The sequence below is a fragment of the Ylistrum balloti genome, unplaced genomic scaffold (genome assembly GCF_031769215.1).
Source record: "Ylistrum balloti isolate Yb309-2 unplaced genomic scaffold, AGI_CSIRO_Ybal_v1 Utg369772, whole genome shotgun sequence".
Taxonomy (NCBI): Eukaryota; Metazoa; Mollusca; class Bivalvia; order Pectinida; family Pectinidae; genus Ylistrum; species Ylistrum balloti.
Window position 1 is genome coordinate 2,394,262 of NW_026781965.1, and position 15,349 is coordinate 2,409,610.

The 15,349-nt window shown below is 34.8% G+C and overlaps 1 protein-coding gene across 1 annotated transcript; it reads right to left on the minus strand.

The window, feature by feature from the left end:
- Nucleotides 1-430: 430 nt before the first annotated feature.
- On the minus strand, nucleotides 431-11,563 carry LOC132543861 (signal recognition particle subunit SRP68-like). The gene is made up of 12 exons (XM_060207378.1): nucleotides 11,464-11,563; nucleotides 10,277-10,343; nucleotides 9,481-9,594; nucleotides 8,996-9,191; nucleotides 8,507-8,589; nucleotides 7,694-7,880; nucleotides 6,941-7,180; nucleotides 6,280-6,501; nucleotides 5,787-5,881; nucleotides 5,359-5,500; nucleotides 5,016-5,147; nucleotides 431-3,951 (listed from the first exon to the last, which is right to left on the minus strand). Exons 1-12 carry the CDS (start codon nucleotides 11,561-11,563, stop codon nucleotides 3,715-3,717), a joined length of 1,815 nt encoding a protein of 604 aa, XP_060063361.1. The 3' UTR covers nucleotides 431-3,714.
- Between the last annotated feature and the right edge of the window lie 3,786 nt (nucleotides 11,564-15,349).

The window sequence follows — 15,349 nt, forward strand, 5'->3', positions numbered from 1 at the left end:
CTAAATTTACACTATTCACTTTAATCATTTAGTGCCACATTATTTCATTATTTTATTCAACGCAAGACTCAACGGCAACAAATACGTAGCCAAGTATTTGTTTTTATAGCAGCAACATTCCTAGATACAACGACAGTGTAGTGATAGGGATCGCTTCAATGGAAATGTGTGCTTCCTAAAATATCTAAAAGCAATCGTTTCTGGTGACATCTCGAATAAAAATTCAGATTTAAATACTATTACTGAAGTATTCGGTCCTTGCCATGATTACTGTAAATACCGAGATATTCCGTTCTTAGTTAAAGCACAGTCAATAGAACTCCACAGATGGACAGTACATGAGGATATAGATACAATGTCTTGGCGGCTACCTTTGGATTCATTTTTATTGAAATATTAAATTTGAACATGAACAATCATGCATCTTCAGTTTCAATAGGTTCCTATATATCCAAACAACAACAGCAACATGCATTCAACTTCATTTTAAAAGCCGTGACAGTTTCCGAGAGTCTATTGCTCTTACATTCTTGAATTGCATTGCATGTATACAAAACAAAGCAAACCTTTCATTCTAAACATAAAATCCAAAACGGGTTTGCGATTTTGTTTCCAAATCTTGCAGAATTTCGTTACGGACAACTGGACACTAATGAGATCATATTAGAATAGATGATTAGAATTTGATGATACGTGTTCTACATTGACTCTTTCAGTAACCGGGAGAAATTGATATGGTAAAGTGCACGTTCAAAAGTGGATACTTAATAGTCCCTTTTATTTCCTAGTCCGTCTCCATGGCGACATGCATATATGTTCACAAACGGACGGACGTCCGAGAAGAGATTTGTTGATAGCTCAGTTTCACGTTCTACCGTGATCATAACGAGCCATAGAAATGTGGTACAGCTGTAAGTAATCATTGTTACACATGTAAAACGTATCCAGAATACCTCTACATCTGATGGAGAAGGTTATCGTAAACAACAAATTTCATGGCCGATTAGAGAGCCAAAGTCATGAGAAGCGCTGTGCACGTGCTGTCCTACATTTAATGGTGCACGTCTCTGTGGCATTTAGCTTGTCCAATCATCTATTCTACAATAATGATTCGTCTCTAAAAGAATTATAAATCGGTCACTTTCTTTTAAATCTGTCTTATTGTCAAGGTTATAGGAAACAAAATCGATCTAAATACCACAATGAACTGAACCCAACGGCTTGGCATTGTAATATTTTTTGTATTTTCGTTGGTATTATTTGTCGTTTTTCATCTCCATGAAAAATAAATTATGAAACAAGACATATATAACCAACGTAATCATACATGTAAAAACCAGACAACCATACATGTACAAACCAGAGGACTATACATGTAAAAACCAGACAACCATACATGTACAAACCAGAGGACTATACATGTAAAAACCAGACAACCATATACCTATATCCCAGGAATATATGTAAAAACCAGACAACCATACATGTATAAACCAGGACACCATATGTATAACTCGAGGAACCATACATTGATAAAACAAGGAAACATTTATTTATAATCCCATGAGCCTTACATAAAGTAGGGAAACATACAAGTAAGTATTTACCTCAATACATAGTCATACAGTTTATATTGTATCTACATTCATTATTGTTGGCGATTGACATTAATTAGTGACAAAATTACATGGACTGTCTGTTCATTGTCATTGCTAAGGACAACACAAACGGTGGTATTTTTTATTAGATCACTCCGCCATAATTTCCACTGTGTTTAACGGTATTCAATATTTAATATTCCTGTAGAATTCACTCTATTTATCATCCAATAAGCAAAAAATGGGAAGTTTAATAGATGTTGTTATATCACAACCAATTCTATTTTTCTGAGTGACAAAAGTTTAAAATGGAAATGTTGATTTTTATATAACCACACACAACCCTTGGTATAGGAAGAAATATATTACTGTCCAATCTAATCCTACAAATTTCTTTTGTAAAAAAAAAAGAATCCAGACAAATGTATTGCTTCATGCTAATGGAAAGAGAAGCATGGAAATATCATGGAACATCTAGTTGTGCTATGTATAAACTTTTCTGCCATACATGTATGTCTCATGCCAGACACAACAATGTAACTGTTTGACAATCCTCCATACTCCAGGGGTTACAATCACTTTTGCTCTCTACACCCTTGGAATATTAACTGGCTAAATTGAAAAGCAAGGTAATTTGGTTGGTCCAGAGCTGGTTTCAGGTGGGAAAAACCCCTGACAATCACAATAAAGTTTTCTTGTCTTAACCACAAAGTATCCTATATGGAACCTCTGATTTTGCCTTGAAATTTTTCAGGGCTGCAAGACCTACAGTGAGTGAGTGTAACCCCAGGGTATGAAGATGTTTGACTTGCAGCATCACCATAATAGCCATTTTTTTTCTTTTCAAAATGCTTTTATCTGCTCTTGAAAGCAGTTATTGATTGTTGCAGCATTAGTTTGCATGAGAAAACTATGTCTTATCACAAATTCATGACATACCTCTTAAATTATGTAATATCAACAACCATTCCCATGAGCAGATAACTCTGCATCACCAAAAGTTGGAATTAGAAAGAATGTGTCTCATTTTAGAATGAGAAGCAACATGTAATCACAAGGTTTACTTAATGCATTTGGATAAGGTTTGTATAAGGTGATGATGAAGAATGCACTGTACTCTGCAGGAAAAATAAATGTTCTGACAAATGTTGTCAAAATGAAATAATGTCAAATTACCTCTTACTATCAGAATTAGGATGCCAACAAAATAATCCCCCTCCTCAAAAAATGCTTCAATCTCAGACTTACAAAGTATTCTTTGTAAATTTTCAATGGCAGGTAAGGCAGAATTAAAACCTCAAATGACACCAAGAAAAATCCAACATCAGTCTTGCAGTCATGTACAAAAGCAATATACACTCTGACGTACAACACTTGGTAGTATTCAAGTTCAATATCCTAGCTCTAGGTGGAAGGTGGTAGTCATGTCACACATACACGGAGTAAACATCTAGTATACCATTACACTGGATGGACTTGTAGTAGTGGATACCATAATCACCTGCCACCTATGAAACTCGGGGACTGATTTCCAGATCATATTTGAAATAGTGTGGGGTCACTCTTCCCTACAATATAGAATTTTCTCTATGTACACCAGTTTCTTTTGAAGCAAGACCCCCTTCAATATGGGACAACTGATAGCGATAAATGTCTATAGTTGATAAGATCTGTTGCACAATTCTTCTAAAATAAGTATTAATTTACAAAAACACAAGACTTCCAGAGTTATGTCCCCTTTCAAATTCATTTTTTACTATATATTACATTTGCACCGACCTGATCATAGAAAATCTTTATACAAATACATTCTTGTCTTTACTAGGTAATGTTCTAGGTCTTCACAATATCATCAGATAATGCACTGGCTGTAAATCTGTCCATTTGAATGATAATTACAAGTATCTTTTATTTATTAATGTAGAATCAGGAACAAGGTTTTAAGAAAATCTATTTTCACTAAAAAAAAAAAAAAAAGAGAAAGAAGAATAAACCTTTTCACTCATACACGACTGAATGTTCAGTAAATTTGACAGTATAATTGTTTGGGTTTTTATATCCAAGCAAATGAAGTGAACACATTTAACGTTTCACAACTTCCAACTTCTGATGAAGTTCATTTTTTGCCACCACCCCAGAGCCAGCCTTTCACCATGCCAGTGATGCCACTGCCGGCCTTCTTCTGTTCCACCTTGTCCTCCAAAGAAGGGAATTCCATATTGTTCAGCGCCAGATCAAAAAACAGTGGCCGACAAGGAATTGGTTCAAAGTCTGGTGGGAAGGAAGTTACGTTGGGTTTTTTACTCGTCAGTGACTTATCATTAACATACTGGTCAAGACGGTCCGCAAGAGGCTGAAATATGTAAGTTTTCAATTTGAAACCATGCTGAAAGAATCTACAGAACATATACATTTTCGACAAGAGTTTCAATTATGAAAAATGTTTTGTCATTGCAATAAGGTCTGCTTCAATGCCAAATAAAGTTAGAAAATGTGTAAAATTGTAATAACAAAGACATCTTCATATACAAGTTACAATATCTCAAGGCAATCCATGATGGACTGACTCTTAGTGTGTCTAGATTACCTATTTTCGGCCAAGCATTTCAGACCTCTGTGTAAATGGTAGGCCAATTCACAGACACAGTTTAATAACATCATCATTTCCTTTTAAATATGGTTGATACTTATGACATCATAACCAATTTCTGGTCTTCTCTCTTCGTGGTCAGAATTTTTAATACCCAACATTTATGAATGTTACCAATCTACTGCATAACAAGATATTTTTGAGGAGATGATATTTTGGATATGGAAGATTAACATGATCACAGAAATCTGATCCATGAAAAAATAAAGACACCTCCTAATTCTATCCTTGCTATAAAGGTGCTACTGAATGCTGTTGTCATATATATATACCATCACAAGTCTTCTTATACATTTGAAAAAAATATAGAACTTAATGAGTGAAAATCAAATTAATTTGAAACAGATTAAATGTAGGTAATACAAAATTCTTAAAAAATTTTGTAGAATACTTATATTTATAAGCATAAAATCATTATCAAATCACATTCAATCAAGTTGGTGTTTGATAAATACATTATCGTGAAACTAAAACTTCAATCTGAAGCAAGCTGTGTGAAATTTGTATATTTCAATTTGTTGAAATTCCAATTTTTGCTTTAAAATAAAACTCACGAAAACTTTCACCAGCAAAAATAGACAACTTCAAAATAATTCTGTTCTGATAGCAGTCTACAAAAAATAAATCTTTCTATTTATTTACACACAAATTGTACCTTCAGCTTAAATAATATGATGATCACATTTTTCAACTGCAAATTTACTGCAAAAGGTGTCACCTTTATCTCAATAACTATACAGTATACTTAGACACTTAACAAGTCTTACCGTTTTTGAATTAAAAGACATTGTGCTAAACTGGTCTGTAACATCATTGACATCCAATATACTTCTGGCGTGGCAGGAATACTTCTCTCCTTCTACTAATTTTTCTAGGTCTTCTAAACTATCCATCTCTCCCTGTGTTAATTAAAGTATGTCACTTAAAATCAGATAAGCCAAAACCTTCATATAGTGCAAACTAAGATTTGATGTAAAACTGTTATCAAAGAATTGATTTTCATAAATTTCATATTTTGTCAATGGAAGTAAAAGAATAATTCATCGACCAAATTTCTTCAATTCCTGAAAAATCAAAAGGCAATATATTTGCAGATTATTCAAAGTCTACCTTGTACATCAACATCATTGCCTTTGGTAATTTCTTGAAACCGTCCTTTGACGAAGTTAAGTATGTAATACACCTCTCCATCAATGCGATTGCTTCTGTCCACTTCTTGGCTCCAACATATGATTGAGCTATATAATATGACCTAAAATTTAAAAATGTATATCATTGTAATATTACAGAGAGACAGCAAATGTTTTTAGGCACAGTTTCACCTCCTATGATACAGGTACACTTATCACAAATCATATCAGTAAAACATTTCATGTTGAGTTGATCTTCCTATTGTCATTTTAAATTAATTGTCAATGTGGTTGAAAAGTGGGTCAACTTCAGAGCTTTTTGGAATAGAGGTACTAAAGAAATCTCAATACGAAAGACCAAAAACCAGGAATAATGAGGTGAACATTTTTTTCAGGTTTATGCTTTACCTAAATGCTTTAAAACCTAATATCCTGGCTTCCATTTCTTCCTCTAATGAAGAATCTTCTTGTAAACCAGGTAAAGCTGGAATTTCTGAAAGATTCTGCAAAATAGAACACAAGAAATTTATAATCTTAACAAGTATAGCTATAATTTTGACTGGGGTTGTTTCATTTAAAACATGAATCATACAACTTTTTTTTTTAATTTCAAGAATTTGATAAAATGTGGATGATTAGGTGTAAGTTATACTTCAAATTAATATCCACCATCTAGTTTGATGTCTGAATATTAGCAACAACTTGCTTGTTAAGAAAATGATATCCATAAATAACAGAAGCTTTCTGCTCTCTTATAGTCTATAGAAGACCAGATGAGGACACTTGTTAACTGCCTTATACAGTAAACAAATTAATAACGAGTAGGATCCGTCATCATTAAACAAAGATTAAACAAGGGAAACAACTAATGATAAAGATCAAACGTCTCTTTCTGACCTACCTGTATCATTATGTCGTACAACCGGACTAAATCCTGAGGTTTGGTAATCTTTCTACCTTCCTGAACCTGCTTTCCTGGCAGAAAGTTTTTGAGTGACTCTATAAGCAGCAGATTACGTTCCACAGTCTTGGTGAGTCGTGTATAGGTTAGATAAGTGTGAAGGTAATGCTGGTTTGATATCTTCCCTTCAACTGTTTGTCCTCGGATGGCTAATTTGAAGTTCTGTTAAGTAACAATACAGAAATTTATCAATGCATAAAAGGGTTAAAAAACAGAATTTTCAGTAAATTTGTTTTCATTTATATGCTGGTTCACAAATTATTTAGATCCAATAAATATGCATCATCATATGTCTTGTCCACACTACTGAGATATGTTTCATTTTGAGCTTAATGAAAAATGTTTTTTTGAATACACTTAGATGGACCTTGCCCTCCCCCTTACCCCCAAATAAAAGAGAGAGAAAGAAAAAAAATACAAAAAAATCAATATTGATTACTACATAGCATGGTACTGACTGCCAGGTATAAAATCGTCATCAATGACTTACAAGTTTAAACCATCAAAGAATATGTCATCATGAATATGTCATCAATCAATGGGAGATAATTTACCTATCATTATAAATCAGACCTCCTTCCAGACTGATTATTTTACTTACAGCATCTTCTTGTAAGGCATCACGAAGGACTTGCTGAGCATCAATGCACTGTTTCAGCAAACTCTCATAAATTGACACTTTACTGTCAGTGCTCTCAGCACTCTCGATCTCCTTAATACTCTCCTGTAGATTAAGCAGGAACAGGCGGACAGGCTCACTTTTTACAGGCACTGTACGTCCACGCCAAGGAAACTCTGAGAGAGTTGCTGCTTGCTTCTCTCTGGTCTGGGATAACAAATCCTGAAAAACAACACAAATATATACAAAACCAATGGGCCAACTAGTGTTCTTTATTGAAAATGTACACTTCTATTACATACACAATAATTAAAAATTTGTAGAAATATTAGTTAACACAACCAATGTGTTTCCCATCCCTTCTTATTCAAGTTCAAAATTAACAGTACGTAACTATTTAAATAATGTTGGCTTGAAAATATCTGTGACTTTTTCTCAAATGTTTCCTTTGAAGACTGATAAGTTTCACCTAAGGAAGTTGACAAGTGTTGGTAGGAACACTTAAATATATGGTAAGTACTTTTATTAAGGTGATCATTGACAAATGCAAAAGTCTTTCAAGTTTAATGCAGATGGCAATGTATGGTGGAAAGAACATCTAAAAATTCATTGGAAATTATGACAAAACTTTCAACATATCTATCATGTTTCGTTTCTTTGCACCTTTAGCAGAAGTAAAGACTCCACAAAGACACTTTTAGATTCTAATAAGTATTCAGGTATGGTCTTACTTACATCTAGATGTGAGGTGAACTGATTTTCTCCTCCTCTACGCCTCATCTGCTTGAGTTCTGAGATGGCAGACTCATCTCCTATGTTGTAAGCGCAGTAACGTATGTTTGGTGTCACTTCCTCCACTTGTTGTAGGTACACAGACTGAAGTTCTTCTGTAAATGCACTGGCCAACTTCTCATATATTGTCCTGCAGACACAACAGTTACATATTGTTAGTGAACCTTAAACATCACACAGGGTTTTTAGGGAGTCAAATTCAAGAATATTGTAGGGTCTTTTAAGGGTAATAATCAAAAGAATATGGGTTCATTTTATTTTTCCATCAATATTTCAATTTCAAATGTCCTGATGGTGAGGCAGTAGTTTGTGTTGAACAATTGTTTCTCAGATATTTATATTTTTGTTCATTTTTTAAAAGCCCTCTCAAAATAAGAATTACAAAAAGGGAAACAATTCAGAAAACAAATTCTAAATGTATAGATTTAGGGTCTTTTTAGGGTTAAACCTCAAATTTAGGGTCTTTTTAGGGTTAAACCTAAAATTAAGGGTCTTTTTAGGATTAAACCTCAAACGTGTGTCTGTTTAATTTTAAACCTCAAATTAAGGGTCTTTCGTCACTTTAAATCAAATTTAGGGTGTTATTATGACAATACTAAAAATTCTGCATCTTTTCAAGACTCTGCAATCTGTCAACCCAGACACAGGAGGTTATCCCATTTCTAGGAAAAATTAAGATGTAATCCAAATGGTTTGGTATGTTATGCAGTTATCTATTTATATCTATATCTCAAAGACTATTGAATATAAACTTACTTGGTTTCTGTGTAGTATTCTATGGCACTTGCCCAGTTTTCACTTTCAAATTGCAGTCCAGCTTTCATCCACATCACATATCCCTGAAGAGATAAATCAGCCAATGAAATTCTGTTTTTCATGATATGATTTTGATAATTTTCAAGATAAGGCATCCTTTTACCATTTAGATATTACTATCATCATAATAAGATTCTCCCAGTAGACTTGTGTACTTCAGTGCTTGATTAAAATCAATCATACTGGGATCTGTGTATATGTAAGACTAATGTTTTCACTAAAATGGTAATAGTAATGACGATTTTGTCGAGTTTTCGTTTCAGCTTGAATCTAAGCTGTTCTCTTTTAATTTCATATTAACTTTTTTTGTTCCCAAAGACATCTGTGGACGATGAAACTGCAGTTATGTGACAAGTAGAAAGACATAATCACGAGAATATATAGATATCAAAATATATAAATAAAAACTGTTTTTGCAATGTATCTGACCTGGCATTCTAATTTAGTCCTGGCATCACATTTAGGACTTTTACATAGCTCTTGAAACTCCTCTGCATATGTCACTGCCTTCCTGATACGTGACATCATATGGAATTTCTTCCGAGGCTCTGAATTGGCTTCTGCCTTTAATTGCATTGCATAAAACCATGCTCTCTCTGCACAAAACAGTGGCAAATGTAGAAATCTGAAAAAAAAAAAGAAAGTCAATCGCAATGTAAAATATTAAGATATCAATCAAATGGGATTCACGAATATAAATTTACTAGTAGGTATCTATTGAAAAACTGTCAACATGCAAGAGAATGAGTTTCCTTTGCTTGTCTTTTAGACTATGTCACTGTGATTGGGAGTCTGAAGCATACATTTTACTTTCGAGTTACAAGGTCTCAACATGATAAAATAAAAGATATGGAAACTCTTTCATACACTGCAAAAACTTACAAAGAAATATCACTTTTGATATGTTAGTTTACCTGACATCTGTCAAATTTTCCATTTGAATCTTTTTTGGCTGCACTCTATGTTTAGTGCCTTGAGGAAAATGCAATGATTTTCTAATACGACGAATCCTTCTCGAACAGTAGCCCCTAGAAGAGAGATAATTAAAAGAAAATGATAAAAAGGCAATCGACCATGAAACAAAACCACACAATACTGGAGTGATATTTTGATATTGCTCTTTGATTCCTTCTTTGTCCAGGGATGCTTTATTTAAAATCAGTAATTTATGATTATATGTTATGTATGGTTTCTCTCTCTCTCTCTCATTTTTTTCTTCATTTTTTCTATTTCTTTGAGAGTTTGGTGAAATGGATGTAACAGGGGTCATTTTTTACTTCAAGACTTTTGTTATGGCTTAAATCTTGGACCTATGACATACTAGTCTTGCACATATCCAATTGAAGAGAAATCATCACTGTTACTGCTAGTAATTGCCAGGGTTACATTGATTTGATTACATTGTTACTATTATGTTAAGATATCGAAGGTAATTCTTTTGTAAATTTAGAATGCAAACCATTTTATCCAAGAAAAGGATGTTGTATAATCAAGATAACTTGAAGGAGTGATATAAAAAGTCTACTTTCACAAGATGGTAAACTAGAAGAATTATGATTAAATATTATGGATACAGACAGGTCCCTTAATTTGAAATCAGTAACTTACATATACTACAACTCCCCAACCCTCCTCCCCACCAAACAAAGTTTCTCTTTGCTGCAACAGACACTTTCCTTACAGAGAGGTTTTATATACACACTGCCATACCTGTATCTCTGAAAATCTCCATGTCTAAGGCCATGCTGCTGTCGTGCTTCTTTCACTAACTGCAAAACTGTTAACAACATTCTCAGTTAAGTATGTATATAATCACATGTGCAGCAAGACTGATTAAGATTTCCCACATTGCAAACTTTTTACAAAATATTGATTTTATAAGTATTAGTATGACAATTGCAAATGAAGCAGAATTGGACTATATTGATCGTCGTCAATGACAGATAACTCCATTGGTAGAGCATCTATTTGGAGGGTCCCATGTTTGAACCCCATAGTGACCAACCCTTGTTTCAAGCAGAGTTCTTGAGATGGGGATACTCCCAGGACTGTAAATGGTTATGTCTTAAGGAGTGAAGACAATATCATTAAATTCTGACTATAAAAACAAAATCAAACATATAGACATTCCTGTCAGATTATGCACCCTCATTATGGTAGGATTTGTGATTGTGTGTACTTACTAAAAGGTAAATAAAGGGCATATTTTTATCAAAATTTATTTTTCCTATATGTTCATGAACCAAACACTGAAAATCAATCACAATTCATGGAATTCAACTTCCCATGTTTGCAGAGATATTTTAATATCGTATTAAATTTTTAATTTGCAAAGGGAACATATTCTTTTTCTTTATATAGAAATATGTTTTTTATCAATTAAATTTCCTTGTTTGCATCACTACAATTTTTGGGCAAGCAAGACCGCAATGTTTGAGCCCAGCTGGGAATCTATGACGTACAAATACAGAACCAAACATCAAAATTTAAAACGGGTACAATTCACAAGGACCGAAACCCGGCTAAAATAAATATATTTCAAATTATCATTACACCCAGATCTTTTTTCAAATTTTGGTAACCTGCTGGAGATTTGAAATGGAAAGAAAACATGATACCACCACCTATCAAACAAATATCTTTGTTAATTTCAACCATCATACTTCAAATCACGCGACAAAGAAATAAAATAATCCTTGCATTTAAATATCAAGGCAATCGTGTGTATTAATAGACAGTACAGACCTAAACAGTCAAGTTACAATATAGATGACATATGGTAAGGCTTATTTGCTTTCTGACGTAAAGTGGCCAGACCTACATCCTGCCGGCGGTGTCAGAAAAAATATACCTAATATGTTATTTAGTTTTTAATTAAGTATTCTATGTAAATTTACCCTCGACAGTGAAGCTTTCGATTTCTGTGGTCTCTGCTGAAGATGCAGTTTCGTTACAAGTTTCAGTTTCACCGGTCATGCTTTCTCCACTCGCCGCCATGTTGACACGACATCTGACTTAGCGCCACCTATAACATTAGAGTTATTCCCCTTGATTTGTTGTACGTATAGCACTGGAATATTTACAAGAAAACGAAAGGTTTTCATTTCGCTTTATATGATATAAGATAGTTGAAAGTTAAACGTGAAAAGAACAGAAACAACAACGAATTCATTTTTATGAAGTAATCTGACAGTAACGTGCCCTAGCCTCAATAGTCTTTATCACAAAACTTCCATTTTATTGAACTGTATTGAGTAAGTGGTCCCTCCGACATTTAGCAAATTAATAAAATTTTCAGTGCACCCATATATGTACAATGTGCACATGTAGTACCTCCACCCTATCGCCTACCGTAAACGAAAAAGAAATACTTCCCGTTAAGTAAAATGACAACGATATCTATTTTTTTAATCGGAAAACGAAAAAAGCAAAAAATGGACTAAGTATGAAATTGTTCTGATGAGGACGATATGTACATGACACATGAAAAATGCAGCAAATTTGCACATCATATGGTTCAGTTTTAAATTTCTAGGCACTTTTGAGTGTCATATTTTTGTTCTCTGGCAACGATCGCCTATTGGTAATGATCGTTTTACTTCGAACACTTTTGAAATGACTACCAAGTTGTGGTCTTGCATCTCCGAACGGATGTATTTTATTTAGCACGTGGCTCTTCGGAACTTAACACCCACATAAAACATACTCGACAGAAAAGAAACACACAAAATTATCCCCTGCAGTTCACCTTAGCTATAAGGAAATAATGGAATATTTGGTCAGGTTTTACACTAAAAATTATCTCCCTTCTTGACAATCTACTCTAAAAATGAGCCAAGCTAAACGGTACGATTGTGTGGCTTTGTGAGCTTCTTTAGTCCAAATACGCGGCGTGATCAAGCCAAGCCGGATTTTTTTTCAAACGAATAACTTCAACCACATTAATTTTCCACCTTGGCATTTTGCTTTCACCATTGACCGAGATGCCACGCTTAACGCAATTTCAGAGGGATAGAGCAAAATACTGTCGCATGGCAGTTTGGTGTTGCGCTGTGTACAATTACGGTCTTTATCCATGCTACTTTGTTCGCGGTCGTCCACGTGTAACAACCCACAAGACAGGGCGATTTGATTGTCGCACTTGTGCGACAGATTCAAGACTGCTATAGAGATTGCGTACCTTAGGTACTCATGACAGACCCATTAGTGCTCAAACTGCCAGGAACCGCATGCGTGCCGAGAGAATCATTGCGCGCCGACCTTACCTCGGGCCACCTCTGACACCACGGAAGCAGCACGTGCGCCTTTACTGAATGCGCAGACATGGTCAGACGGGAGAAAAAGGGTATATCGCAGACGCGGTGAGCGATTCGCCTTCACATGCGTGGTTGAATACGATAGGTCCGATGGGGCTTCTGTAATGGTTTGGGGAGGCATCTCACATGGAGTAAAAATCCCTTAGTGGTCCTGGATCAAAAACCTCAATGCCGTTCAATACAGAAACCATATCCTTCAACTACACGTTCTGCTACTTCTCACACGTCATAACCTAATTTTCAAGCAAGACAATGCTCGACCGCATGTTGCCAATCTGTCGTGATTTTGTCACGTTCTGCCTCTGGAATGGCCCACATATAGCCCTGACATGTCTTCTATTGAACATCTGTGGGATGAGCTGGGCAGGCGTATGAGGAAACGTCATGATAGTCTAAATTACCGTAATTTATTAATAATGAAAGCAATATTAAGTTCTTTAGGAAATTGTTCATGACATAAGTAAATCGTAATATATTGAAATTTAATTGAGTTGTTACTGGCCGCAAGTAAAATGTGACTTCATAAAATCGCTTTTTGTTCAAAGAAAAGACAGGATACAAAAACATTTGGATATCGCATGGCATCATATTCAAAAAGTACAAGTGCAATCAATGATTGTCAACCCCATCGGCAGTTGCCATCGCAAAATGGGTTTTTTATGTTTAATTTTTACAAAGTTATATAGCAAAAGTATTGCGATCACTTATATAACTTTTGAGACAGTCAATGCTTAACAGGAGGGATGTGGAGGGGGGGGGAGGTTATATTGATGACGGACTTCAAGTACAAAATACGGTAAAATTCGAAACGAAACATCAATCCTAGAAATCTAGTACGTACAGCGTAGGAGGGATGAAGAATGGGGATGGGAACTTTTTGACCTAGAAGCCATTCAAATGCTTAAATACTTGGTGGATTTCAGTTTTTCGGCAAGTCCAAATCATGGTGAATTTTGCAAAGGAAGCAAAAATGAATCGCCATACAACGGCTGTAACGTAAATCTTATCAGGAGGGATGTGAGAAGTATACTTATGGACTTGGAACCTTTACAAAAAGATAAAGAGAATTGATGCAAAATAATGTCCAAAACATGATAACTTTCACAGAAAAATACCCTAAAATTCAATCAACCATAAGCCTTTACTGAATATTAAATAGGTGGGCTGAGGGATGTATACTGATGGACTTTAAACTTAACATTCATTTCATCTGAAGGCTACTCGGACATTTTGCATAACAGAAGTATGTAAGTTGCTAGATGGTCCACTATGATAATGTATACATTTGAAAATTTAAGTGTTTTTTTTCTATATAATTTCGTTTTGTTATAAAGATATAAAACACTGACATAGAAATACTACACCGTGTTTACCTACTCATTGCATGTACAGAGGCGACAGAGGTGTGAAACCCTAGCAGTTTCAAGTCTACAGCAGATACTGCAACGTTTGGGACATTTTTTTACCCCACGTTTCGTCTTTCTAACGTTCATATATAGGAGTTGGAAGGAGGGATTGCTTAGTCAGTAGCAATATAACTAGTTGGGCATCATGCATTCAACGGTGCGTAAGTAAGCTCTTGATTGATCAAATGGTCTAAGACCTAGCCGTAGCGGGTCTGACTTAACAGAGACGAGAGGGCCCATAGACTCTGGTACATCTCAGACCAAGTTCTGAACTAAGTGTAGTGAATTGGCATCCATTATATAGTATTTTGTTCCCACCTACTTTACGAACGAAAAATCATTAATCTGCTTTCATTGTAATCTTATCTCCATTATCCACATCAGTATAAACATAATAAAAACGGCAAGTCCTGTCGATTCATCGGTGCCAATAAACTACACATTGGTCTTCTTTTGTTTGACAAGGGCGATACTGTTGTCAGTGAAATGTCATACGTTTTGTACTGCTTGTGATAAAATAGTTCTATTCTACAATAAATGAGTATTTCTGAAATGCCATACTGGACATGCAGGTTTCCTTTTGTCCATAGGCCGAAAAAAGATTGACAGCAAATCTTGGATTTAACAATTGCTCGAGATGTACTAAAAGGACATTATTCATGCTTGAACACAAGCGGTTGGCAAACAGCCAAAGTTTTATCCCTTTTTGTCTAGGAGTACTGGAGTGGTCTTTCCCAAACTTCTATGTAGGTTTCTCTTACTGGATGATAACATTAACCTGTCTATAGAGAAGCAAACAGTTAAGATCAAAGGACAGAAATGATGGAACTTACCTTGAACCAACCGGGATCTGGTTCTTCAGAAGAGAAAACATTGAACGTTAGATGCCACATCTAGGTTTAAGATAAGGTTGGTTAAATTCTGTTCTATAAGGATTTTTTTGGCTCCAACATGATAAGGAACAGTAAGAATCATCCATTCATCACTCTCATCAAGTTTTGGCGAAGTCATATATTGAAATCGAGTTTAAACGGAAAGGAAACAAGGAATTTCGAAAGAGT

Coding starts and splice junctions, on each gene's coding strand:
- LOC132543861 (XM_060207378.1), bottom strand. CDS start 11,563: ATGGCGGCGAGTGGAGAAAGCATGACCGGTGAAACTGAAACTTGTAAC. Junction 9,192..9,480: donor GAAAATTTGACAGATGTCAG/GTAAACTAACAT, acceptor TTTTTTTTTCAG/ATTTCTACATTTGCCACTGT. Junction 6,502..6,940: donor ATGCCTTACAAGAAGATGCT/GTAAGTAAAATA, acceptor GTTACTTAACAG/AACTTCAAATTAGCCATCCG.